This window comes from Suricata suricatta, chromosome 1 (genome assembly GCF_006229205.1).
Source record: "Suricata suricatta isolate VVHF042 chromosome 1, meerkat_22Aug2017_6uvM2_HiC, whole genome shotgun sequence".
In the NCBI taxonomy this organism is placed as follows: Eukaryota; Metazoa; Chordata; class Mammalia; order Carnivora; family Herpestidae; genus Suricata; species Suricata suricatta.
In genome coordinates, this window is record NC_043700.1 from 43,520,563 (window position 1) to 43,547,974 (window position 27,412).

Below are 27,412 nucleotides of genomic sequence, written 5' to 3' on the forward strand. Positions count from 1 at the left end.
TGGTATTTGTCTTTCTCTGACTAACTTACTGCACTTAGCATAATACACTCTAGTTCCATTCACATCATTGTAAATGGCAAGATTTCATTCTTTTTGATGGTTAAGTAACACTACATTGTTACCATATCTTCTTTATTCAGGAATATCACACTTATTAATAAACTGATTGCATCCTCTACTAATACTGTGAGCTCTCCATTCCTGATCTTAACTCAGTGTTCACAGGTTCTTATTCATTCTTTCTTTCAATCTACTTTGAGTTGGCTGTTATGAAATACAAAATTGATATAACATATATTTTTGTCTCAAAATCTTCATAAGATTTTGTCTCTATCTTCTTTTGTGCTGACATCAAACTATCTGCCAGCTTAGAGTCTACAAAAACAAATGGAAATAGGGGTGAGAAGGTTTATGGGATACAGCTATTTTTCCCTGTTTTGAGCAATCTCCAATAAGATTTCCCAGACTACAAAGTAGTTCGAAAAATCGAACAAAATACGGCAGCTATTGGTTTTTGAAAATCAATATAAACCTTCTAATCTGCCATAGAACCAACTTAAATAAAGACATTAAAAAAGTACATTTATTCCTCTGTGTGCCATACTTAGTAAATTCACATTTTCAGGTCAGGTATAATCTCAGAGCCTTAATAAATGATTTATTCTAGGCACATCTTGAGCCCAGTGTCTGTAAAGTTTATGATAGCTCAAAGGGAATCTGATTTTTTTTAATTAAAAAAATTTCTTTTCAGAGAAAGAGAGACAGAACATAAGTAGAGGAGGGGCAGAGAGAGAGGTAGACACAGAATCCGAAGCAGGCTCCAGGCTCTGAGGGGTCATCAGCACAGAGCCCATCACAGGGCTAGAACCCAGGAGCTATGAAATCATGACCTGAGCAGAAATCAGATACTGAACCAACTAAGTCACCCAAGGGTGCCAAGGAAATCTGATTTTTTAGTCAAGTTTCTTTGTTGGTCATGACAATTCACCCAGGATTCTGGCCAATTTACATTCTGTTTCAATATAACCATTTGTAAAATAAGGTCTGCACTTTTTGTTTATGTACCTCACATGTTTTGTTTTGTTTTATAAAATGTTTGTTTACTTTTGAGAAACACAGAGACAGAGCATGAGTGGGGGAGGAGCAGAGAGAGACACACAGAATCCAAACCAGGCTACAGGCTCTGAGCTGTCAGCACAGAGCCCAATGCAGGGCTTGAACTCAGGACCTCTGAGATCATGACCTGAACCAAATTCAGATGCTCAACCGACGGAATCACCCAGCCATCCCTGTACCTCATGTGTTAAAATTACTTATTTTAATGTAAAGGAGTATAATAATGATGAAGGATACTTCCATAACTTGACTCTGAAAACTTCCTTCCCCTTTGAACAGATTTATAAAACCATGGACATTCATGTGACATTGGTTGGCCTTGAAATGTGGACAAACGGAGATAAAATAGACATAGATTCAAATATAGAAAATACCTTATTGCGTTTTGCAAGTTGGCAAGAAATATTCCTTAAAAAAAGGAAAAATTTTGATCATGTTCTGTTACTCAGGTATGTAAGTGCTCTATTTTCCTGCATATCTCAGGTGATTTATAAAAAAAAATAAAACAAATGAACAGCAACCAAATACTTTTTAAAACAACTGACTTTTGGATACTGCACAGTGACAAAATGTTATGTCTAGCTATACATAAGATTTCTATGTGAACTTTTTAATAATCTTTTTTTCTAATATTGATTAATACTAGAAAGTAAACATATGATATATGTACATTTCTGGGCAGGGTTGAAATGTCATTAGGTAAGCAATGTACTTTTAGAACCGATTGACTTATCAGCATCCAGCACTAACTGCCTTTATCCTTCCATGCTATGCCATTCCAACACTCCACCCAAACCTAACTTTCTGGGAAAGCACCTCATTCCCTGGACATTTCCCTCAACAAAGTGTCCCTATCCAGTGACTAGCACTTCAAGAGTATCTCGTCTACTCTTAAAGATGACAGATAACTAATCTGCCAGTGTTAATATTTCTACGTAAAGGTTTGGATTTATCTACAATATTACATCATTCTTTAAAAAGAAGAGGCATTTCTATGAAGTTTTTGTAATTCAAAATACCCGACACTACTCAGTCTTTAAGAAAATGATAAATAATTGTGGAGCTGAACTGACCTTAACCTTGTGTAAACCATAGTCCTGTTATACTAATTAAATTATGAAAACAAAACTTTGGAGGAATGGAGTCTTTTGGTAATTCTTCAGGGGCCCTTAAGGCTACTATGTATATAACAATGGTACCCATTTGACATACTTCATTTTCCTGTAATAGCAGTGTTTCTCCTAAGGTCTGCAGACATAGCCTACAAGTGTGCTTTCTAGCATTACGTAAACTTTAACTTTCAGTTTGAACTCAGAACAGTGAACTTTCCAAAGCCTATAGTTGGAGCCCAGCTCTTTGACAGATTGATGAGAGTGAACCACACCTCCAAAGTACTATCATTTCTGATTTGTATATCTGGAATGGCCCCCAGGGGAGATAGTTGGACCTGACTTGAACTCCTATATTCATGCACTAGTATGCCCTAAAATTATAGACATTAAAGTAAAATATCACCATGACCTTCATTGTGGGCAAGATTAACCTCTTTGCCTATTTCTTGGACAAGTGTCTTAAAATAATAAGTCTAGAAATATTTACATGGCTGTAAGTGGAAAACTTTACTTTCATCAATGTTTCTTATTCTGAATAGTAGCTTCTTACACCAATAGTATGTCTGCAAATGCAGAGATGAGAAAAGTGCTACTAAGTGTCTAACTGGACATCATATTTGAGACTTCTTACATGTTGAGTTTCTTGTATGTCATTTTGCCTATATTCACATAGAGCTAGAGGGATGAGACAATATCTATGGCATTATCATGATGTGATTTTTGTTTGTAAGTGACTTTGAGCAAAATCAGATTGTGCTCACCCTGATGTCTCATCTCCATAGGTCATGTTTTTCCAAGATCTCCAGAGTCTAAGAAGACCAGAATTCTAAGTTTTTCCAAGACTGAGACTAAAATGTGCAACATTTCAGTAGTAAAGAAAAAATAGAGAATATTCCTTTTTTGATCTGCTTGGTCAAAAAAGTTAAAGATTAAAGGTGCTCATCTAACCTGACCACTTCCTTGTATTTATTTGAATCTTCTTAATCACATTCCAAGTGTCATCTTCCAGCTCATGACCGCTCTCTTTAAAGTGGTCCAACTCTACATGTTCTTGAAAGCATATCAAGTCTGGATTCCCTTAACATACACAATTACATTCATGTTTTTAGGTAATCCAAGAATAGTTCACATGACAACTTTTTTAAATGTTTGATTATAGTCATCAAATCCTCTATGAATTTCTATAGTTGATTGAAATTTTCTAAAAATGTTCAACTATAGTTAATAAATTAATCATGGTGTTGAGTCTACTCACTATGTTGTATATTTCCCTCTGAACACTTTTTAACTAAATTATTTGGTCTTTTAAGTGGTTTTATCCAAAGCTGAGTGTAGAGTAAGCCATGTAATATTGGGCTCTTACTTTACTATTTTTTTAGAAAGTATTGTTTTAAGAGTTCAACTTTAGATTGTACTGACTTTTTCAATGCCTCTAACATACCACAGGTTTTAAGTGAGCTTAATAAAAACTAAAATCATCCTCAATTCTAGAACTCTAGAACAAAAGGCACTTTTATCTGCAAAGATACTAACATTGTGAAGGTTCATAGCAATTCAGTATTTGTGTTAAACTACTACTTCAGACTGAAAAGTGTATTTGCATCTTGTTTATAGTGGGAAGTGGCTCTACACAAATGCACAAGGAGTTTCTTATCCAGAGGGTATATGCCTGCCTTATTATTCTTCCAGTGTCGTTAAGGTAGGCTGTGTTTTATTGATGTTATGTTACTTAATCAAAAAGTTTGAATTAAATTTTTGTAAATTTTCTGTGTTCTACTGAAAAGGAAAACATATTCTTTCATATATTTCCACCAAGGTATGTCATGATGAAGTTGTTTTTTTTTCCTTTATTAAATTAGAAAATAATACTTTATAAGAACTATAGATGAACAACGAAGGTAAACAAGACTTGTTCAGAGCTTAAAAGAAAATCAGATACAAAATTAACATACAAAAACTAGGAAAGCTTTTTTGCATATTAAATACAATGTGTCCTTATTTATAAGGACAGGTGAAGTACACAAAACTTGATGGCTGAGTTAGCAAGTGAGAATAATTGTTCTTGTGCTGAAAAGAGAGTTCACAAACCATTTAAAACATCATATCAAGAAAACCTGGCAATTCATTTTCAGGAAGAATAAGACCTTCAAAGTGCTGACTCATCTATTTTGTGTAGTATTTTTCCTATATCACTAAACTTCTGGTGAATGCCATCCAAGTAATCTTATCTCAGTCTTATTAGGACCTTGAGATTAAAAACTAATACATGATCTATTTCTTAAATGGATCTTTTTATGATTATGCCTTTGATTGTGGTATTTTAATAACACAAATTTTCCATAGAGGAGCCCACTTAATCTAATACAGGCTGTTGCCACTCCTATTTTGACATTACACTTGTCCAGGACAAATTTTAAATTTCAAATGAGTACAATGTGATAGCCAAATTAGAGTAATTTTACTTTTACACTAGCCTAATATCCCATCCCTTTCTGGAAATTAATTTTTAGTCATTAATACAGAAGTCAAAACATGAAATAAAGCTACAAATACAGGTAACAATCCACCTTGTCATGGATTTCAAATCACTGAATTTCTGGTTTTCTTCATAGCAGAAACCTCCTCCTCATGATCAAATAACATTGTTGTCCAGTGTAAGACTGTACTTTGAACACATGAACCTCGTATATTTACTTTACCCTCTTTGAATATCTAGTATATAAAAGGCAAATCAATAATGTTCATTGTATTGTGTAGGACATTAGCTGATAATTTTTAGCTATTGGTAAGAATGAGTTTATAGAAATCCAGCAATGACTATTACTATCCCACAAAAAAAAGAATTTCAAAAATGTTAGAGTTAGAGACACTCAGAAGGTCATTTGTCCAGTCTCACTCTATAATTAAAGGAACTGAGGGCAGGACAGGGAGGTAATTAAGTTTGTGGCCTTTCAGATAAGTACTACTTAACCAGAAGCTAGAAACTAGGTCTCAATCAATAGTTCAAAACACTATGTACTAGAGTGCATTATCTTATAGAAATTTCTGATGCACATCTTTTCTTGGCCTTAGGATCTTTTACCTGACCTAAATGTAGTTGCAAGCAGAATTGCACATCAACTGGGCCATAACCTTGGGATGAAGCATAATAATTACCCGTGTACTTGTACTCTAGAGAGATGTGTGATGGATCATGGTGGAAGGTGAGGCTCAAACAATGCAGAGAAGTTTAAATATTTTGGGACTGGTTCTTGATTACAACTTCATATTATAGGGATTTACTATTATTATGTGAAAATTTCCCCACCATATTCCGTAAATTCTCTTACAAAACCAGCCATGATAGGCTGCCCTTTGGGGTCTAAATCTTATCAGTTAGTAGTGTCTGTCCTAGTGATATGGTGAGAGAAATTTTAAAACTCCATCTGAGCATACTGCAAAAGTATACAACAATTAATTAGTAAATTACACTAACATGCATAGGGGAAATACGCTCTATGTGCCTTGTTTTGTCGTCTTTGTTATAAACTCTAATTTCCTTTTTCAAATCTTTACTCACATGTTATTCTCAGCCAAACCTTCCCCAGCCACTTGATCCCATGTTCAATCCTGTCTCCTCATAATACCTGGCATTATCCAGCCTCTCTTTCTTTGTTTCCCCCCCATTCTTACTACCAATCACTATTTAATATAGTCTATGTTTTATGTACTTGGCTTGCTTATTATTTTATTTTTCCAATAAAGTATAGCTTTATAAAGTCAGAAAGTTTTGTCTGCTTCATTCACTGTTTCATCACACTACCTAGAAAAGTCCCAGATACACTTTATAAATAGTTACAGAATGAATGAATGCCCTATATCCCTCTATCATGCTGTGAATTACATGCAACCAGGTCCTAACTCTTATGTCTTGGAACTCCTTCACAGAGGGGACACAATGCACTACATATAAGAAAAGTGTTTGCTAATGATGATCAGTGCTTCTATGTATTGATTAAATGAACTAAAATAATGAAATCCCCAAATTACAGTGACTGGCACAGAATAAGAACTAAGTAACTGATAAGTAATTTTATATCATTATCTACATAATTGGTAGTATTTTTTAGGGTCCCACCATCTCAAAGTAACATATTGTAGACTCAAAAAGTACATCTGTGTCCAATCGGTGTGTCAATAATGGCAAGGGAGTTAAAACAAGAGGAAGACAGAAGGCAGGTGAATATCCGTTTTTTGAATCTTTAAACATTTAAGAAGTATACTGCATTCCTGGGATGGTTTGAGATGTTACTACATAAATCCTTTGTTTCAGCAAATATTTATAGAGAACTTTGTATCAGGCATTGTGTTAAACTAGTGCTTATTTGAAAAGAAGAAGAAGAAGAAGTAGAAGTAGAAGAAGAAGGAGGAGGAGGAGGAGGAGAAGAAGGAGAAGGAGAAGAAGAAAGGAGGAGAAGGAGGAGGAGGAGGAGGAGGGGGAGGAGGAGAAGGGGGAAGAGGAGGAGGGGGAGGAGGAGAAGGGGGAGGAGGTCTAGTTCCTGCTTTGAGAAGCTTGTAATCTTGCATGAATAATAAACAAATATATAAATTATGTCAAGAGGAACAATGAAAAGTGACATAGGAGCAGCAAGCCCATTGAGTCTAAACTGTGGTTTCAGGTAGGACTTTCTGGAGGAGATCTAGTCAGAGTATTTTCACTCGAATGGCATGTGTTGACTGTTTTAATAAGATGTTTTCTATAATAAAAGCCCAGTTGCTACTCTCCTATAACACTAAGGCAAGAGTAGAAGAGGTAAATGAACTTTTAGAGTTGCGTGTTTATATTTATTCTTTCTAAATCCTTCATAAAACTTTCATAGCTGTTCTGCCTGTGTTCATGGATAAAATCTTTATTTTTAACTCATTTAAACTCTAGCATTCCTGCACTAAAATTCAGTAAATGCAACAGAATTCTGTTCCTGCAACACGTGAAGGATTACAATCCAACTTGCCTGTTCAATATCCCGTTTTCTGATAAGCTAAGTGATTACCCGAATTGTGGAAACATGAAGCTGGATGAGGGAGAAGAGTGTGACTGTGGCCCTGTTCAGGTATTTGCAAATAATGTTGTACTTAAATTACAAAGTTTATGCTCAGCTAGAACCTAGGCAGGGAGGTAGCCTTTAATCAACCATGATATTTCCTGTAAAGTTTTAAATAATGTGTTTTTTTGGTCTCATTTTGAAACAAGTTATTGGCATAGCCTCATTGCAAGGCATCTTACCAAGTCAGGAAAGATGAATAATGATCTTGATAGAGACCCACAGTATCATATTTGCCTGGTTTATATATTAATTGGCTCTTCTTGTGAGAAAAGCCTCCTAGATGTCATTAAGTCTGATCTCCTGCATGGTGGGAATCTGTTCTCCACAGTCAAGTCAGTCGAGTTTTACTCAGGGCTTTAGGAGGCTAGTCTATATCCCAGTCATACACTTCTTGTTATTAGGAAACTCTGTCTTAATTGAACAGACATTCTAACCTTCCACGTTTTTATTATAGGCTTGGTCTCTAGAACATTTGGAATAAGCTTTAAGACAAATTTTAGAGTAATTCTTTTTTTAATTAAAAAAATATTTATTTATTTTGGGAGAGAGCGAGGGAGCATGAGTGAGGAAAGGGCACAGAGATAGGAAGACAGAGAATCCCAAGCAGGCTCCATGATGTCAGCTCAGAGCCTGATGTGGCACTCAAACTTATGAACCTTGAGATCATGGCCTGAGCAGAAACGGAGAGTTGGAGGCTTAACCAACTGAGTCACCCAGGCACCCCTAGAGTAATTCCCAATCTGCTTTTCTCCAACATAGAAGCTATTTCTTTTAAGAGCTTATCACGTAGGTATGAGTCCTAGACAACTATGTCTCAAATTATGTGTATATACGTCACCTGAAGATGTTGTTAAATTATGGATTCTAATTCAGTAGGCCTGAAGTGAGGCTGAGATCCTTTATTCCTAACAACCACCAAGGTCATGTTGTTACTACTGGGGTGAAGACCACATTTGTAGTACATACACTGTCGACACTATACAGTTCAAAACAAGTCTAATAGTATGGCAAATCAGAGACTCCACGATCAAAGTAGGGACAGTGACATTGCAGCACCTAGTTTTCAAATGTCTCACATTAAATGTGAAGAGGCTCTTAGGTTCGGAAAATGATGTTGTTACCTATGCACATTCTTTAGAATAGTTCTACAGTTTCATTCTAACTAACATATGAAGTAATTTACATGACAAGATGCAATTTCTTTTGCAATTTTAATTTTGTTTGAGGAGAAAGAGCCTAAGTGCCCATTATTTTTTAACGAAGCATTAAAAACAACAATCTCCAGTCTGAAATACTTAGCATCTCAAGGAAAATGTAAAATTATATCTTCAGAAGTTCTATTATTTCATATTAAACCTTCAGTATAAAGAAGTAGCAGGACCCTTTCTTCCAAAGAATGGAAAGGAAAATGGAAGGCCAGAAACTTTGGACTTTGTATTCTGCCAGTGAAAATTCACTAAGTGTGGAGTACTGAATGGCCTAATAGCAAGGAAACAAAGTAAAAGTCCCAAAGACCAGTTACAAGCAATAGTTCTCACATACATGCCATAACCAAGGATCATTCATTTGCATTTAATTCTGAAAGACAAGTAATGATAAATTACATAGTCTTATAGTATGGCAAGTGCCATATGCTCCTTATGAAACAGGAGCATAACTACAAACCAATTTCTAATCTTTAATTTTGATATTTGCCAGGAGTGCACCAATCCTTGTTGTGATGCAAACAAATGTGTGTTGAAGCCAGGATTTACTTGTGCAGAAGGAGAATGCTGTGAATCTTGTCAGGTAAGGACCTTTGCTAGGACTGGGCTCTCCGTTTTCAGTTTATTAACTATACACAGGACTAGAGAATTGTCTATCCATTACTAGTTATGTCACTAATCCCAGATTAGGATCTTGCTTGCTTGGGCTTGGCCCCAATAAAGCTTCTTCTGAGATGGTCGGGCCTCTAAGCTCTGGCAGTGCTATGGTCTGGGGAGTGCAGAAGCAGGTGTCACATGGTTTTTTGGGAATAGAATGATATAATCAACATTATTCTTGTTTTTCACCAACATTTACCAAATCATTACCAACCTATTTAACCTCAACTCAGGGGTGGCGGTAGTGAAGAGGTGTCGCATTCCAGTAACAGTGAACTAGAAGGGAAACGGATGATACTGGAATTTAAAAGTGGAGAATGACTAGTACATGGAGAGCTCTTCCTAGAAAAGGCAATCAGAAATCCAAATGACTCTCTCTAGAGGTTTAATGACACTTCTTTCACCCCACTATATTGTGAACTCACAAAGAAAAGGAAGCACCTCTTCTTCACCTTCAAATCTTTTGAGAATTCATCCCAATTAGATGCATATTGAATGGCTGACTACAAGAATATTTTCATGCACTTTCCTCCAGCAAGGAGTCAGGGTACTTTTCTAGTTCATTTGGAGTGGTCTGGTTTCCTGAGAGTGAGATTCCACATTATAGATAAGCAGGGGTTCCTGGTTGTATATGTGTTCTGGGGATGGGAGGTACTGGAGCAAGACGAACAGAACACGTCATCACTTCTCCATTTTATGTTCTTCCTGACTCTGCCCAGTGCTGTTCTAACATCCTGCCAGTCCCGAAATTACATTAAAACCAAGGCATTTACAAATGATAACAATTCTCAGTGGAATCAGAAGAAAGCCATGATCCAACCTTCAAACCTTTTTTTTTTAGATAAATTAAATGGGGCAGCCCCCCTTTAGTTACTTAACCTACCTAACTGTGTCCGAGATTTAGTCTTTTTGTTTTTCTTCAACAGATGAAAAAATCGGGGTCCATGTGCAGGCCAGCAAAAGATGAATGTGATTTTCCTGAAGTGTGTCCTGGCCACTCTTCCGCATGTCCTATGGACAAATTCCAAGTAAATGGCGTTCCTTGCAAGAATGCAAAAGGCTACTGCTTCATGGGGAAATGTCCCACCAGGGATGATCAGTGCTCTGAAATCTTTGATAATGGTGAGAGACAATTATAGCAAATGGCCGATAAAGATAATAGCCATTATTTCTATTACTATCTGTAAAAGTTTATGGGCAAGATTGAAGATAATGCCATTTGTGGCATTCTTCCCAGATATTACCTAGAATCTCTCTGGATATTACCTTTCATGTTAGTTGATATTACCATTAATGTTAATTAACTACCTCAGTATGTGGGTTAAGGTATGTTTGTTACTTTTTTATATCCATACTCTGCCATAAAATATCTTCCTGATGCAATAGGAGAGTTTTAAAGTGATTTATTTATCCCATTCTGCCTCACTGCACCATGATTCTTAAATTTCGATTAGATTAGGAAAATAACGTATTTTATGATTTATAACATCCATATATCTTATTGTCTTACTTCAATCATACTATTTTGGATTCTAGAGGTGAAAGACAGTTCTGATCTCTGCTATGAGATGAATAAAAAAGGAAATAGATTTGGATACTGCAAAAATAAGGACAATCGACTAATTCCCTGTGAAGAGAAGTAAGTACCATGTAAAGAAAAGTTAAGTGTTGAGGCGCTTGGGTGGCTCAGTCAGTTAAGTGTCTGGCTTTGGCTCAGGTCATGATCTCACGTTTTGTGGGTTCCAGCTCCATGTCGGACTCTGTGCTGACAGCTGGCTCAGAGCCTGGGGCCTATTTTCAGATTCTGCTCACAGTCTCTTTCTCAAAAATAAAATTAAACACTAAAAAAAAGTAAGTGCTTTCTTAGACACTTAACTGACTTGGTTTCCATATGACACTTTCTAAGAGTGTTTTTGCAAATCAGAACCAGAACAGCTCTTGTCCTGACAGCTACTAACCTCTTTTGATTGAGATTAGGAAGAGAGGGAGGGAGGCAGCAAGCACACAATCCTGACAGTAAATGGCATTTATGTACTATAGTTATGAGCTGAAGGTCGTGCACTATAAGGAGGAAAGATGGGCAAGAGTTAAAATTCTTAGGAAAGAAAGGGAAGAAGAGAAGTTGCAAAAAATAGGAAAGAGCAAACAAGTGGAGGAGGAAAGTGGAAAAGGGTGGAAATAAGCAGAAAGAAAGAAACAAGTAAAGCCATGTCAGGAAAGAAAAAGTCAAACCGGAAATTGGAAGGAAGGGGAGAAGTGGAAGATCTGATTTTAAAAAGCATGAGCTGTGTCATTCTTCCAGATTTGTTATTCTCAGAAAGGCTCAGTTTATGTGCCATGAGAGTGATATGAACTGACAACGATAAAAGCCTTGGGTCAAGTTTGACCTTGCTCCTAAATATACTAGATGAAACTGGGCAATCACTTCACTAATTCCAACCGTTGTCTAATCTGTTAAATGGATGCTATAATAATAGTAAACTCATAGGTTTCTTGTGAGAATTAGCAAGGTGCTCTGTGTAAGAAGGAAATTCTAATGTCTTGATTAAAGTTATGCTAACTCAAATGACTATTGGGAAATATTCTTCTGTAAACTTGAGCTAATACTGATTTGGGAGAATCACCGAGATATAAACAAATATGATCATTCCACATCACAGTTCCCAGAGTCAGGACTCTGGCTGTCCAACCTTTCCCCCTGCCTCTCTCAGTAGTTCTGCAGCCCACTGATGAGCCTGGAGCTAGAGAAAAGTGAACAGGCCATTCCACTGCCAGACTCGTCTCTTTGAAGTCCTTATTTCCTGTCCCAAGTCAGAGAACATTCTCCCTTTCCTTCAGAGATGTCAAGTGCGGGAAGATACACTGCAGTAGAGGGCAGCACTCATCTCTCCTTGGAGAAGAAAAGATCAATCACCTTAGGAAGGGCTCAAAGAAGAATGTCACTACTGAGTGCAAAACTTTTATTCTATACCACAATTCTAAAGATTTGGGCCTGGTTGCTTCTGGAACCAAATGTGGAGATAAAATGGTAAGATGAAAGCCCTTTGTTTTAGTACAACTTCTTGGTTCAGCCAATTTAAAACATTACTTTCTGTAATTGGTTCCTGAGGGCCTATATATGGGAAAACAGAAACAAATGGGCAACTTTTTTTTATTTTTATGGAGCAAAACTGTAATAATACTATAATAAATATTCATTTTGCCTAATCTCTGTTAGACAAGATGATAGGCAAATGTTATAAGTGTGCTTAATTAGTATCTTAGAATAGACATCTAGAGAAATTATAGACATAATTTTAAAAATTAATTTGACTAGGAAGTAGCCATATGTTCTTCATTTGTGTTATTCATTCAGCCATATTTTTGGGTACATAAATATGCCAGTGACCATGCTGTACACAAATGATATAAAGATGAGTGTACTTGAGAATTCCATAGATTAAATTATATATATTAAATTTAAGCACAAGTGCTTTCATAGTGTTGTGACCAATATACATTTGAGTCCAAAGAAAGACACAATTGACTTTCCTTGTAAAACACAAAAGACATCTTACGATGCCATTAAGGGTGTGACATTTCAGCTTTGATGTGATGAACATTTTTCAATGCAGACAAAATGAAAAAAAGACTTTTTAGAATGAAAAACCAACATAATATGCCAAGGTACAAAGCGTATGGCATAGTCAGATACTGGAAATTTTGGTGTGACAGGAGCTTTGGGTAAACCGTCAGAAAATGAAATTGAGCAGATAGAATAAGGCCAGATTAGAAAGGATATATTATTCTGAGATGAAGACTTGAGAATCCATTCTAAAAATAATGGCCAACTCATCAGGGTTTATAAACACAGGAACATATGGAAAACATAATACTTTCAAAAAATAAGTTATTTTTAAACAGAATGGTTTCCTTCTGTAATACACTTCCTTTCCTCCCATACCACTCCCCCAACATTACAGTGTCATTCATATAATGTGAAAGAGAATGGATTGAAAAACAAAATTCAGAATCTCAAAAAGGGAATTAGAATTTTAATAATTTAATGGAGCCCTATATTTCAAATCCATATTCTTAACTACTACAGATTCTCATTATAATAACTAAATATCAAATGGCAAGGAATGTATATTTGTGAAATTTTAGGTATGTATACCAACCACATGCTAGAAAGTTCAAGGACTTACTTTGGAAAGTGATAGAATATAGGAGGCACCACATTAAAGAAAATATCAAATAATTTCTTATTCACTCCAGGTAAGTAAAGTCATCCAAAAATACCAACAAAATTATTTTGTTTTGGTTTTTTGTTTTTTTAAAATATAGTTTATTACCAAGTTGATTTCCATATAACACTGAGTGCTCTTCCAAGTGTCCCTTTCCATGACCATCTCCACCCCTCCTTCTCCCCTCCCTCTTCAGCCCTCAGTTTGTTCTCAGCATTCAAAAGTCTCTCATGATTGCCTCACTCCCTCTCCCCAACTCTTTCCCGCCTTTCCCACTCCCATGGTCTCCTATTAGGTTTCTCCTGTTAGAACTATGAGTGACAACATACGGTATCTCTCCTTCTCTGCCTGACTTATTTCATTTAGCATGACACCCTCGAGGTCCATCCATTTTGCTACAAATGGCCAGATTTCATTCTTTCTCATTGCCATGTAGTATTCCATTATATATGTAGACCACATCTTCTTGATCCATTTGTAAATTTATGGACATTTAGGCTCTTTCCATGATTTGGCTATTGTTGAAAGTGCCGCTATGAACATTGGGGTACATGTGCCCCTATGCATCAGCACTTCTGTATCCCTTGAATAAATCCCTAGCAGTGCTATTGCTGGGTCATAGGGGATTTCTCCTGAAGGTTTTTTGAGGAACCTCCACACTCTTTTCGAGTGGCTGCACTGGTTTATATTCCCACCAACAGTGTAGGAGGGTGCCCATCTCTCCACATCCTTGCCAGCATCTATAGTCTCCTGATTTGTTCATTTTAGCCACTCTGACCAGTGTGAGGTGGTATCTCAGAGTGGTTTTGATTTGTACTTCCCTGATCAGGAGTGATGCTGAACATCGTTTCATGTGCCTGTTGGCCATCTGGATGGCCTCTTTGGAGAAGTCTCTATTCATGTCTTCTGCCCATTTATTTCTTCACTGAATTATTCATTTTTGGGGTCTGGAGTTTGGTGAGTTCCTTATAGATTTTTGGATACTAGCCCTTTCTCTGATATGCCACTTGCCACTATCTATTCCCATTGTGTTGGTTGCCGATTAGTTTTGGTTTTAGTGTTTTTGTTGCATTGCAGAAGCTTTTTATCTTGATGAGGTCCCAATAGTTCATTTTTGTTCTTGATTCCTTTGCCTTTGGGGATGTGTCGAGTAGGAAATTGCTGCAATTGAGGTCTAGGAGGCTATTTCCTGCTTTCTCCTCTAGGGTTTTGATGGTTTCCTGTCTCACATTCAGGTCCTTCATCCATTTTGAGTTTATTTTTGTCAATAGTTTCATTCTTCTGCATGTTGCTGTCCAGCTCTGCCAACACTATCTGCTAAAGAGGCCATCTTTTTTCCATTGAGTACTCTTTCCTGCTTTGTCAAAGATTAATTGGCCATACACTTGTGGGTCCAGTTCCGGGTTCTCTAGTCTATTCCATTGGTCTATGTGTCTGTTTTTGTGCCAATGTGTCTTGATGATGACAGCTTTGTTTTTTAAAAAAGAAGCCAAATTGGCAAATTTTTACATAGCCTAACCAGAAAACAAAGGGAAGAGGTTTCAAATAATAAAATTATAAATGACAAAGGAGACATCACAACTGATATCACAGAAATAGAAAGTATCATAAAAGAATACTATGGATAATTCTACAAATTGAATATTTAAAAAAATCGATTAATTCTGAAAAACATACAACCTACCAAGACTAAATTATGAAGAAATAGAACATCTGAAGAAATCAATAGATATTAGAACAATAATTAATAATCTCCCAACAAAGAAAGCCCAAGATAAGATGGCTTCACTTGTGAATTCTATCAAATACTTAAAAAATTAATGTCATTCCTTCTCATCATCTCAAAAAATCAAACTCTTTCAAACTCACTTTATGTTGCCAGCGTTATCCTCTATCAAATCCATAAGAGGAAACTATAAAAAAAGAAAATTGTATAATATGGTTGATGAACATAGATGGAAAAATCCTAGGAAAACTTTCAGTAAAAGGAATTCAGTAGCACATTAAAAGGATTATACACTATACTCAAGTGGAATTTATTCGTGGGATGCAAGGAAGCATCTACTTACACAAATTAATGAATGATACACCTCATTAAGAGAATGAAGTACAAAAATTATATAATCATCTGAATAGAAGCAGAAAAAGTATTAGGCAAATTTTTAATCTTTTCATGATAAAAACTCTCAACAAATTTTGTACAGAAAAAATGTATCTCAATATAATGAAAGCCATATAAAACGCACAACTAACATCATACTCAATGGTGAAAAGCTGAAAAGTTTTCCTATAAGATCAGAAATAAGAAAAGTGTACCTATTCTCCCTACTTATAGTGAATATAGTACTGGAATTACCAGCCAAAGCAATTAGGCAAGAAAAAATAACAGGCATTCAATTCAGAAAGAAAGAAAGAAAGATGTAAAAGATGTAAAAGACCTGTATGCTGAAAACTATAGAAGACTTATGAAGGAAATTGAAGAAGACACAAAGAAATGGAAAAACATTCCATGCTCATGGATCAGAAGAATAAACATTACTAAAATGTCATTATTACCTAAAGAAATTTACACATTCAGTGCAATCCCCATCAAAGTTGAACCAGCATTCTTCTCAAAGCTAGAACAAACTATCTTAAAATTCGTATGGAACCACAAAAAAACCCCAAAAGTAATATTGAAGAAGAAAACCAAAATAGGAGGCATCACAATCCCAGACTTTAGCCTCTACTACAAAGCTGTCATCATCAAGACAGTATGGTATTGGCACAAAAACAGACACATAGACCAATGGAATAAAATAGAGAGCCCAGAACTGGACTCACAAGTATATGGCCAATTAATCTTTGACAAAGCAGGAAAGAGTATCCAATGGAAAAAAGACAGCCTCTTCAACAGGTGGTGTTGGGAGAGCTGGACAGCAACATGTAGAAAATGAAACTAGACCACTTTCTTACACCATTGACAAAAATAAACTCAAAATGGATGAAGGACCTGAATGTGAGACAGGAAACCATCAAAACCCTAGAGGAGAAAGCAGGAAGTAGCCTCCTAGACCTCAATTGCAGCAATCTCTTACTCGACACATCCCCAGAGACAAGGGAATCAAGAACAAAAATGAACTATTGGGACCTCATCAAGATAAAAAGCTTCTGCAATGCAAAGGAAACAATAAAAAAAAACTAACAGGCAACCAACAGAATGGGAATAGATAGTGGCAAATGGCATATCAGAGAAAGGGCTAGTATCCAAAATCTACAAGGAACTCAAAGACTACATACCTGAAAAATGAATAATCCAGTGAAGAAATGGGCAGAAGACATGAATAGAGACTTCTCCAAAGAAGCCATCCAGAAGACCAACAGGCACATGAAATGATGCTCAGCATCACTCCTGATCAGGGAAATACAAATCAAAACCACACTGAGATACCACTTCACACCAGTAAGAGTGGCTAAAATGAACAAAACAGGAGACTATAGATGCTGGCAAGGATGTGAAGAGACGGGCACCCTCCTACACTGTTGGTGGGAATGTAAACTGATGCAGCCACTCTGGAAAAGAGTGTGGAGGTTCCTCAAAAAACCTTCAGGAGAAATCCCCTATGACCCAGCAATAGCACTGCTAGGGATTTACCCAAAGGATACAGAAGTGCTGATGCATAGGGGCACATGTACCCCAGTGTTCATAGCGGCACTTTCAACAATAGCCAAATCATGGAAAGAGCCTAAATTTCCATCAACTGAAGAATGGATCAAGATGTGGTATATATATACAATGGAGTACTACATGGCAATGAGAAAGAATGAAATATGGCCATTTGTAGCAAAGTGGATAGACCTCGAGGGTATCATGCTAAGCGAAATAAGTCAGGCAGAGAAGGAAAGATACCATATCTTTTCACTCATGGGTCTAACAGGAGAAATCTAATAGAGGACCATGGGGAGGGCAACGGAGGGAAAAGAGTTAGGGAGAGGGAGGGAGGAAAATCATGAGAGACCCTTGAGTACTGAAAACAAACTGAAGGCTGAAGGGGGAGGGGGAAAAGGGGAAGGGAGTGCTGGTCATGGAGGAGGGCCCTTGTGAGGAGAAGCACTGGGTGTTATATGAAAACCAACTTGACAATAAACTATAAGTAACAATGAAAAATAAAATTAAAAAAGATGAATCTAGAAATCTGGATAAAAGATAATGAGTTTGTATATAACAATGTTTATACACTACGTTAGTTTCAAATCGTTATTGAATATTTATGAAGGACTTCTACAGAAGATTCTAGATGTGTTTTTTTTATATAATAGAAAAAACCCATATAAATTCTAAAAGTAAATCATTAATTCATATTGGTAACTTCATTTCCAGGTGTGCAGCAATGGCGAATGTGTGAAACTTGAAAAGGTCTACAATTCAACCAGTTGCTCTTCTCTGTGCAATGAAAATGCTGTAAGAATTAACTCCTTTTTAAATTAATATCTTGCCCATCATTTATTTACATAGAACTTCATTCCTGTATGTGTGTTTATTTTTAAATAAAATACACATTTGGGATCCATTTTTTTTCCTGTATCATCCATAAAATTGATCCAAAGATCGAAACCAGATATTACTCATAGATATTGTAAATATTACAAGTATATATTTTATCATTGGACTGGAAATCCTGAAACCTAGTAACCTATGTACATATGAAGTTTAAACCTAAAGTTTAAAGTTGGATCTATCATAATGTCACTTATAGTTAAATTATAACAATGTCAACATTAATCTAAAACTTTTGACAAAGTAACAAAAATTTATAACATACATATTATATATCATATATAATTACTCAATTAACACTATCTGATACTAGCAATACCTAGCAGTTTGCATTTTGGGTAACATCTTTCCTTAGAGCAATTGATCAGTGACACATATAAAGTTGTATATGTATCAGGTACTCTTTCAAGTACTTTAGATGTATTAAATTTTAAAGGCTTCATAACGGTCTTGAAAGTGGGCACTATTCCTATGCCTAATATAGGTGGAGAATAAGTCATATGATATGTTAAAAGAAAAGCTGAATTTTAAATACAGAAATAGCACATATCCTGAATCATTACACAGTGGTCTTTGATAAACTAAACATTGTGCCATCCTTTTTTCTCACACTAATATTATCTTGTTATTACTAAGACTAGTCAGAGCCAGTTGTGTGGTGATGATTTGTCCAACTCTAACAGGGCTGTTCCTTTCAAAAGATTGACGCCTTCTAGAAAGATAAGTAAAGCCATCTAGTGCATCTGGTTTTGGATTGTCAGAATCATTCTCTTGTCCGAAGACCATCCTCAAAAGTTGTTACTTCTTGTCATTTTGTTTACTTATTTTTTCCCAATGTTGATTTTGGTATGCAGTTTAGTTAATCAGTAAAAGTGTGTGTGTGTGTGTGTGTGTGTGTGTGTGTGTGTGTGTGTGTGTGTGCATGCTGTAGAACCAGTACTAAGTGAGGTACAAAACACACATATAACCTGATAAAATTATACAATTAACCATTCTTCTAGGTGGATGGCCATGAACTTCAGTGCCAGTGTGAGGAAGAACAGGAATATGTGGACTGGGGAGAAAACTTACATGTTACCAGTGAGCATCCTAGAACATAATATCTTGCATGTATCCAAAGCCTAGACAATGAGAACCTCTTTTTCCTTATTTCCCAAGTCTATATATACATATAATGTATGTATCTATCTATCTATATGTATGTATATTGTGTTTCCATGTGGATTTGTATGGTTGTTTACTATTTTGCATATTTAAACACCCAAATTTGAATTTACTACAATTGCTCTTTAGAATTAATATATCTTCTTCTAGTTATATTTGGATAGGATCTTCTAAGAAACTGAAACACAACAAGGCCTTTTTAAAAACATTTCTTTAATGTTTATTTTTGAGAGGTGAGGGAAAGCGTACAAGCAAGGGAGGAGCACAGAGAGAGGGAAACACAGAATCTGAAGCAGACTCCAGGCTCTGAGCTGTCAGCACAGAGCCTGACACGGGGCTCGAACTCACGGACTGTGAGATCATGACTTGAGCCAAAGCAGAGGCTTAACTGACTGAGCCACCCAGATGCCCTGAACAAGGCCTTTTTACAGTCAGTTAATAACTAACAGTCAAAACATTTCCTGCTAATTGTAGTTCTTACACCCAATGGACTCTCGGGTTGAGTGTCAATTGTTAATATGCATGATAATTTGCATAATGTTTTGGTCTTTTACTTTATGTTTTTAAAAAATGGGGGAGGAAGGGGGAATTAAAGTCCTTTAAGTAAAGGAGAAGCTGGATTGTAATAGCTCAGCTAATACTTCATTGCCCTAAGGTTGATATCCTGGCTAAAGCTTATATTTTTTAATGTTGCAGATGTATCCATCTTGGCTGTTGTGCTTGTCCTGGTTATTATTGGTGCAGGTGTTGGTACATTATTAATTTATTACCAAAAATGTTTTAAGTTGAAGCAAATTCAGAGGTATGTATTTTCTATCTGTTGAAATGGGACCAGTCATCTGACAGTAGATAAATTCTGTCACTATAGCTGATACTCCATGGGGAAGATGTCTAAGCCTCTTCCTGAGGACAATGTAAGAGTAACAATAAATCAAGCTTTTACATGTTTATGTTCTCCTCTCCAAACGCTTATCCCAGACGTTCCCAAACTGTGCTACACATTGGAATCATAGAGGTTTTTTAAAAGAATGCTAATTTTAGTTTCTCCCTTTGATTAAATTGTTATAAGGTATAACCTGAGGGTCAACCTTCTAGAAATTTCTTAGATGATTATATATTAACCACAGACTTATCCCAAAGCTTATGTCAATACTCAGTTTCCTTCTTGACAGCCCCCCTAGGGAGACCCTGGGAGTGGAGAATAAAGGATACTCTGGCGATGAGCTGCAGACAAGGACTGAGCCAGTCTTTCCTGATATTCACCCCCTCCACGTAAGAAAACCTCATTTGCAACAGCTGACTGATTTAAAAAATAGTCGCCTGTGTGTTTGAAGTAGAACAAGCCCTAAGCTAAGTGACATGGGAGGTGTAAAACAACACTTTAACGTGATTCCACCCCAAATGAAGCCTTCAGTCTTCATGGGGGGAAGGAAAGGACGGCAGAAAGGAAAGGAAAAACAAAGCAAGACATGATTTCAGAGCAGAATATATGAGTTAAATAAAATATTGATTTGTGCACTATTGGAAAAATTCACTAAAGCATCAACTATATTGGGGGGCATAAAATAAGTCAGTAAATTTAAAAGAATTGGAGTTATAAAAATATGTTATCAAAATAAAATTTTATTAAAAATCAGTGACAGAAAACTACTGGGAAAATCTCCAAATGAAAATTAGAGAATAAATTCTAAAGAATACCTGGGTCAAATAAAAAAATCAGTAGGGAAAATAGAAAATATGTTAAACTAAAGGAAAATGAAACCATACATACCAACATTGGTGGGAAGTAGTGAAATCAGTAATTAAAGGAGAGTGTATAGCACTAAATACTTATGTTAGAAAAGAAGAAAGGCATCAGATCAATGACATCAGCTCTCATTTTAGGAAACCAAAAAGAGAAAAGCAAATAAAACTCCATGCAAGTAGACGACAGGAAAACAATAAACTTTGGTCACCAATGAAATTGAAAATAAAAAGGGTCCTGTAGGAAAACAATCAAAGCAAAAGCAGTTGTTCAAAAATTAATAAATCTTACAAACTTCCAGTCACACTGAACAGAAAAAAGTAAAAGAGTCAAAATGACTATCAGAAATCATAAAGGTGACACCCCAGGAGAGTAATGTCCCTTATTAAGTTGACAATATTTAGAATATGGAGGTTAATTTGAAAAACTTTAATTTTAATATATATTTGACAGTATAATTAAATAGTAAACTTTTTGAAAGTTTCAAACCACCAAAGTTACTCATGAAGGAAAAGATTACCTGAATATCTCTGTATTTAACAGAGAAATTGAATTTGTAGTAAAAAAAAAAAAAACTTTCTACTACTATGACTACTACTACTAGTAATAATAATAATAATAATAATTGTGAATTCTACCAAACATACAATGATGAAATAATACCAATTCTACCTAAGCTTTTCCAAATAAAACGAGAGAGAATGGATACTTCTCAACTCTTGTAATAAGAGTATTTTTCTGTCATCCACCTAAAGAAAAGCATTACAAAAAGAAAACTGCTTGCCAATATTTCTAATAAATATAAGGACATAAATGTTAAATTTTAGCCAATTGAATTTCACAATGCATAAGAAGGATAGGTATTGGACCAAATGAGGGTTACCCTAGGAATGTGAGGAAAATTTAACATTAAAAAATCAATCAGGCTAATCCACGGAATTATCGGACAAAGAGTAAAATTATATGACCATCTCAATAGCTGTAGGAAAAGCATTTGGAAAAGATGTAATTCATGTTCCTGATAAAACTCAGCAAACTAAGACATAAGGGAACTTTCTAAACCTGATGAAAGTGTTTACCAAACTAACCTATAGCTAATATATTTATGGTTAAAAGACTGAATACCTTTTCTATAATAACAAGAACAAAGCAATGATGTCCACTCCCACCACTTCTATTGAACATTTTACTTGAGATTATAGCCATTACAATTAGAAAAAAGTTAGAAAGGAAAAGGTAAACCTTTTTGATTTGCTGAACACACTATCATCTATAAAAAATCCTATACTAGAGGTGCCTGGGTGGCTCAGTTGGTTAAGCACCTGACTCTTGATTTCAGCTCAGGTCATGATCTCACAGTTGGTGAGATGGAGCCCTGTGTCATTCTGTGAGATGGAGCTGCCAGCACAGAGCTTGCTTGGGATTCTCTCTTCCTGTCTCTCTCTGCCCCTCCCCCACTAGTGTTCTAAATAAATAAATAAACAAACAAACAAATAAATAAATCCTATAGTAAATAAAGTGAATTTAGTAAGATTTTAGGCTATGAATTTGTATATAAAAACCTATTGTGTTTCCATATACAAACAAGAATATAGCTGGCTATGGAATTTCAGACATTCAGAAATTGGATTTAGATTTGGAGGTGAAAAGACCTGCCTTAGGCAATTCTTATTATATACATAAAGAAACTCCCACTCCTCTCTAATGTAAGTTTGTTTTATAAGTTCTTAGGCTCCTTCATTTATAAGAAAATAACGTGGGGAAGAATATTTTCCCCATGTGTTTTGATATTTACACATTTACTAGGTGTTTTCTAGAGATAGCTAGAAAATTTATTTTGTGGGCTTATAAAGTGGGCATCCCTCTAGAACACTGATTGCAGGTTAATAGCACCTCTTTTTACTAGCAAAGAACTGCAGAGTCCTTGGAGAGACTCCCAGCCGTCTTTAGGCCCACACGGCATCACACGGGTATGGCTGGTCCCTCACCTCCTTTCGGTTGGTTGTGCTATTCTGTGGCCATTTCAATAATAATTTTGGTGTCACTTAACAATTTGCTGTTCCTTGAAAAAGTCCAATAATATAACAAAGCTCTAAAATCACCAAGATTTTCAACTATTTTTCAAGTGAATAATTCTCATTATGCTTTCTATATTAATGGCTAAAAGGGTGTGATTATGATAGCTTTCAGTCTGGTCCCTTAGAATCCTCCTATCACACCAAAGGATCTCGGAGTGTGCCTCACAGTTGGAATGGAGCTGAGTGAGCATTTTTCCCCGTACCCCACTTCATTGTGATAAATTTGATTTTGCTTGGATTTCAACAGAGATGTTTTCTCAGTGGAAACTCTACCACTTAAGAAATGTTTGTCAATCTCTCTGTTGGAGAGATCCACCACAAAGTTTACAAGGAAAAAATGGTTTCTGATAACACTTCACTAATCAGAACTTTCTCCTCATCCTCTCCCATAGCAATTTACAAGCTTTCTTAGATTTTTCATGGATCAAGAAGAGACAGTCTGCATGGGGTGTGCTTGTGTGTGTGTGTGTGTGTGTGTGTGTGTGTGTGTATTTGTGATATCTGGTACAGTTCCTGACTCAACAAAATTTTATTATTACAGAAATCTGCAAATAAAGATTCAAGAGGAATCGCAGATCCCAATCAAAGTGCTAAAGTGGTAGGTTCCTGTGACAGATGGCAACCCACCCCCCACCACTACCTACTCATTGATCGAGTGGGGACACCTTCTGTCCTCACCAGGAGAGTAAGATGGTTGGAACTGTCTTCTCTCGCATGCTAAAATTTCCAATAGATAATTCAGCAGGGTATGTTTCAGATAATTCAGCAGAGAGTTTCCAACCTGACTATGGAGCAAGCTAGGATTTGACATTGTTGTCAGTCTCAAGACATTTTAGACACAACAAAAACAATGTTTCTTTTTCAAACTATTTTATATACACATCTATGGTTTTTTATGAGGAATTTTAAAGGACATAATAGCACTGGTAATTACAAAGAAGGTATCATTCCTAATGGAACAGCTATTTCCCATTTGCTTTATCAAAGTTTCACTTACCTAATCAATAACTGACTCTATCAGAGGGATGATTTCACTTTTTAATTGCAATGTCTATCTTAGAAATTTTATCAAAAATTTGTGATTTTTGTTGAAGGGAGACAAAAAGAGCATTGTGTGGTTACATTTCAGAGCTTCTGTTTTCATTCCTTCATTCATCCATTCATTGATTTATACTGAGTTTCTACAATGTACTGAGTTAATATGAAGCTTTCCCCCACAAAACATTGTTGTTCTATCTTCCTTTTTTTCATTTTAGAGAGAGGTAGAGAGGGGGAGCGGAGAAGGAGAGAGAGCTTGTTCCACACTCAGCACAGTGCCCTACGTGGGACTCAATCCTGACTCTGAGATCATGACTGAGCTAAATCAAGAGTCAGCCACTCACCTGACTGAGACACCCAGACACCTGCCCCTGCAAAAAACATTCTTAACAAGAAATCTTGCCCAATACACTTTCTGTGTTGGAATGAGAAGGAAGGACATTTTTAATGGTTCTTCCATTCCTTAACGATGGACTTGAGTCTTACTGAAAACGGAGAGATACGCTCCTTAGTGCAAGCAAACTGTTTGGCCTCCTGTAATGGAAAACAAAATGATTTTCTTTCTTGTGTGATAGGCTTCTTCATTTCATAATGACTGCTTAATTAGCCATGGCTAAGGAGACCTGGAAAGAGTGTGAACAAGTATAGTACAACAGAATCCAGAAAAGCTACTGTAATTAGTAGATAAAAATGAATAACTGAAATGTAATGTGCTATAGATGTTTGAGAAAATAACTTCTTTTTACCCATCTGTTTCTTTTTAGAGCTTGAAACTGGATATCCAAAATGGCTGTGCACAGTTAGGTTGAAGATTCTGGATGAACGATCTTCACAACCTTTCCCAGATATTTGCTACACAAATTTCTGGTAGTTTTTCAGAAGCTCTTTATCAAGACAGAAAATGTTGATGAGAAACAACTTCTTTCTATAATATTTACCTGTAGAATTTAGAACCTATAGTGCAGACATTACAAAAAGATCCTTAGCATTTTTATGATGATCAATACAATACAATAATAATACAATACAATATAATATAATAAGAAAACAATACAATATAATAACAAAACCAATACAATACTAATACAATAGACTAATACAAAATAGTTCCATTACGCTAGTATTTTCTTAAAGAATGTCCATTTGGTTACTAAAGAAAGACTTTCAACCTTGAAGATATTAAATTTTACCCCTAAGTCTAGGAAGCAAAACATTGCTTATAAAAGTTTATTTCTTTGGAATCATAAAACTGCTTAACCTTAACTGGAATATGACATGATTACCACCAATTCTGGTTTAAATGAAATTCTCTCCTGCAGAAAATGCTAAGAAATTCAGTGCAAGAAGTCATCTGATTCCACTACATAATTAAAACGTAGATGGCTGTCTGGCTCATGTCTTATCAGTGAAAGAGACAGAAGAATAGTCACATTCACTACAGAATACTTCCTAAAATTGTAGCAGGAAAAGAGGACACGAGATGCTCCTGGTTCAATTCCTAGAATCTAACCTTAAATTCCTAAATTTCTAGAATTGCTTATAAACCAGACAGAGAAATCACAGTGTTATAAGAATTCCAGAAAATTAACTCCAGCAGAGAAGAAAAACAGTTCCTACGAAGTGCTTGTGAGATCCTTATAGTACACAGATTTGTGCAATGACTGGGCAATTTCTGTTCCATCTCTGCTCCTCCCTGATTCCGCTGTGTGGGGCTGTCTCTGGGGTAATGTCAGCTATTTCTTATGCCCTTGTTTCTCAGCATGTTCTCTTGTATTCTGTATTTTCTTTTTTGTGAACTGTTAAAGCTATATGCAATTGTTTCCTTGCTTACTAAAATGAAGTTTTCAAGTGCTAAGCAAGAATTTTCTGATTCAATAAATAACTAAAGGCTGCAAATCAAGGAAGAGAGCTGGTTGTTTTTGGTGAGATTTTTCTTGCTTTGTTGACTAGTTGATGTGAGGACCAAGTGAGATCAGCCAAGGACACAAGGGACTCAACACTACATACCTAAGCAAGCTTTCTATAAGCATTTGTTTTTCTGATTAAAACCACCAACTTAAGAAAGAATATTGATAATTGCATCCCGAAAGAAAAAGATGCTAATTTAAATGTTTTATGACATTAAAAAAATGTTTTAATCTTTATTTTTGAGAGACAGAGACAGAGACAGACTCCAAAGCAGGCTCCAGGCTCTGAGCTGTCAGCACAGAGCCCGACCTGGGGCTCAAATTCACTAGCCATGAGGTCATGACCTGAGCTGAAGTTGACACTTAACTGATGAGCCACCCAGGCGCCCCAAATATTTTATGACTCTTAAGGATGGAGAACAAACTGAGGATTGCTGGAGGGGGTGAGGGTGGGAGGTAGACTAGATGGCTGATGGACATTAATGAGGACACTTGCTGTGAGAGCACTGGGCGTTGTGTATAATTGATAAATCACTGAATGCTACTTTTGAAACCAATATTACACTACATAAAACTGACTAACATTTAAATAAGAACTTGAATAAGTTTTTCAAAAACAAATGTTTTAGGTAAACTTGTGAAAAAAAGGAATTCTGTGTCATATATACTCATTAAAGCAAACAATAGTCTTCTGATGTCCAAAATGAAGGGACAGTCACACACTTTTATTTGCTTGAACAAAACGTATGTTGCTCAACACCATATATTTTGGTGGGATATTATTCTCCCTATAAAAGGATCACCTTCTTGATTCATTATGTTTCTTATTGCTCTCATATTTCTTCCAAAAGACTCCGCATCATCTTTGCCTTGAGTTGCACATTCAGCCAACTACTAATTTCCAGTGAATCTTTTTTTTTGCAAATTTCTTCCGTCTCTCCAATTATAAATATGCCTGCCACCACCTCCAGCTTCATTGCTTCATGCCTAGATAACCACTCTGGACTTCCAGTCTGCTCCCCCATTCTTCAAAGAACCCTAACGGCCCTCTGCCAGTTAACCATCCTTTTTATTTTAGGGACTATTTTCCATGCTTGTCCCTATTACTGACCCAAGGCCCTAGAGGCTTGACCTATACTTTTTTCAGATGCTCCCACCATGTGCAGTGTTTGTAGGGATCTTCTTCCAATATTGTTTGCAGAGTAGGAAGCATCTTCATGGCTTCTTGCTACTAGTTGTTTGCTTGGAGGGCCAGTGCTGTCCCTGGTTTTAGAGCCAGGTGTGATTTCACAGCCTTAATATTTCTGGCTCTTATTTTTATACCCAAGATTTCTTTATCGCCCCCAGAAACCAGAGACCGCCAGGGAGGCCGAAGCAAGCGTGCAAAAGCAAAGGGCTTTATTACGAATTTAGGCCCAGCCAGCCTAAACTCAGGCTCACAGGCTTACTGGATCCACGTGGAGTGAGCCCGAACAAAGGCGGGGTAGGACTTTTATGAGTTTGGGAAGGGGGAGTTACAGGAGATTGTGACATAGGTACAGTGA

The 27,412-nt window shown here is 36.2% G+C and overlaps 1 protein-coding gene across 2 annotated transcripts in view; it reads left to right on the forward strand.

Moving 5' to 3' along the window:
• Positions 1-25,025, forward strand: part of ADAM7 (ADAM metallopeptidase domain 7) — a 59,904-nt gene extending 34,879 nt beyond the window's left edge. Inside the window, exons 9-22 of one of the 2 annotated variants that reach the window (XM_029943389.1) lie at positions 1,396-1,565; positions 3,843-3,927; positions 5,301-5,431; positions 7,144-7,318; positions 9,011-9,100; positions 10,101-10,296; positions 10,711-10,813; positions 12,013-12,202; positions 17,761-17,841; positions 18,939-19,017; positions 19,798-19,903; positions 20,274-20,373; positions 23,465-23,521; positions 24,726-25,025. In XM_029943389.1, coding sequence (XP_029799249.1) covers positions 1,396-1,565; positions 3,843-3,927; positions 5,301-5,431; positions 7,144-7,318; positions 9,011-9,100; positions 10,101-10,296; positions 10,711-10,813; positions 12,013-12,202; positions 17,761-17,841; positions 18,939-19,017; positions 19,798-19,903; positions 20,274-20,373; positions 23,465-23,521; positions 24,726-24,770 — 1,608 coding nt within the window. In that variant the 3' untranslated portion in view covers positions 24,771-25,025. The remainder of the gene's footprint in view (positions 1-1,395; positions 1,566-3,842; positions 3,928-5,300; positions 5,432-7,143; positions 7,319-9,010; positions 9,101-10,100; positions 10,297-10,710; positions 10,814-12,012; positions 12,203-17,760; positions 17,842-18,938; positions 19,018-19,797; positions 19,904-20,273; positions 20,374-23,464; positions 23,522-24,725) is intronic. The other variant, XM_029943469.1, reaches the window with a different exon arrangement.
• Positions 25,026-27,412: the final 2,387 nt, after the last annotated feature.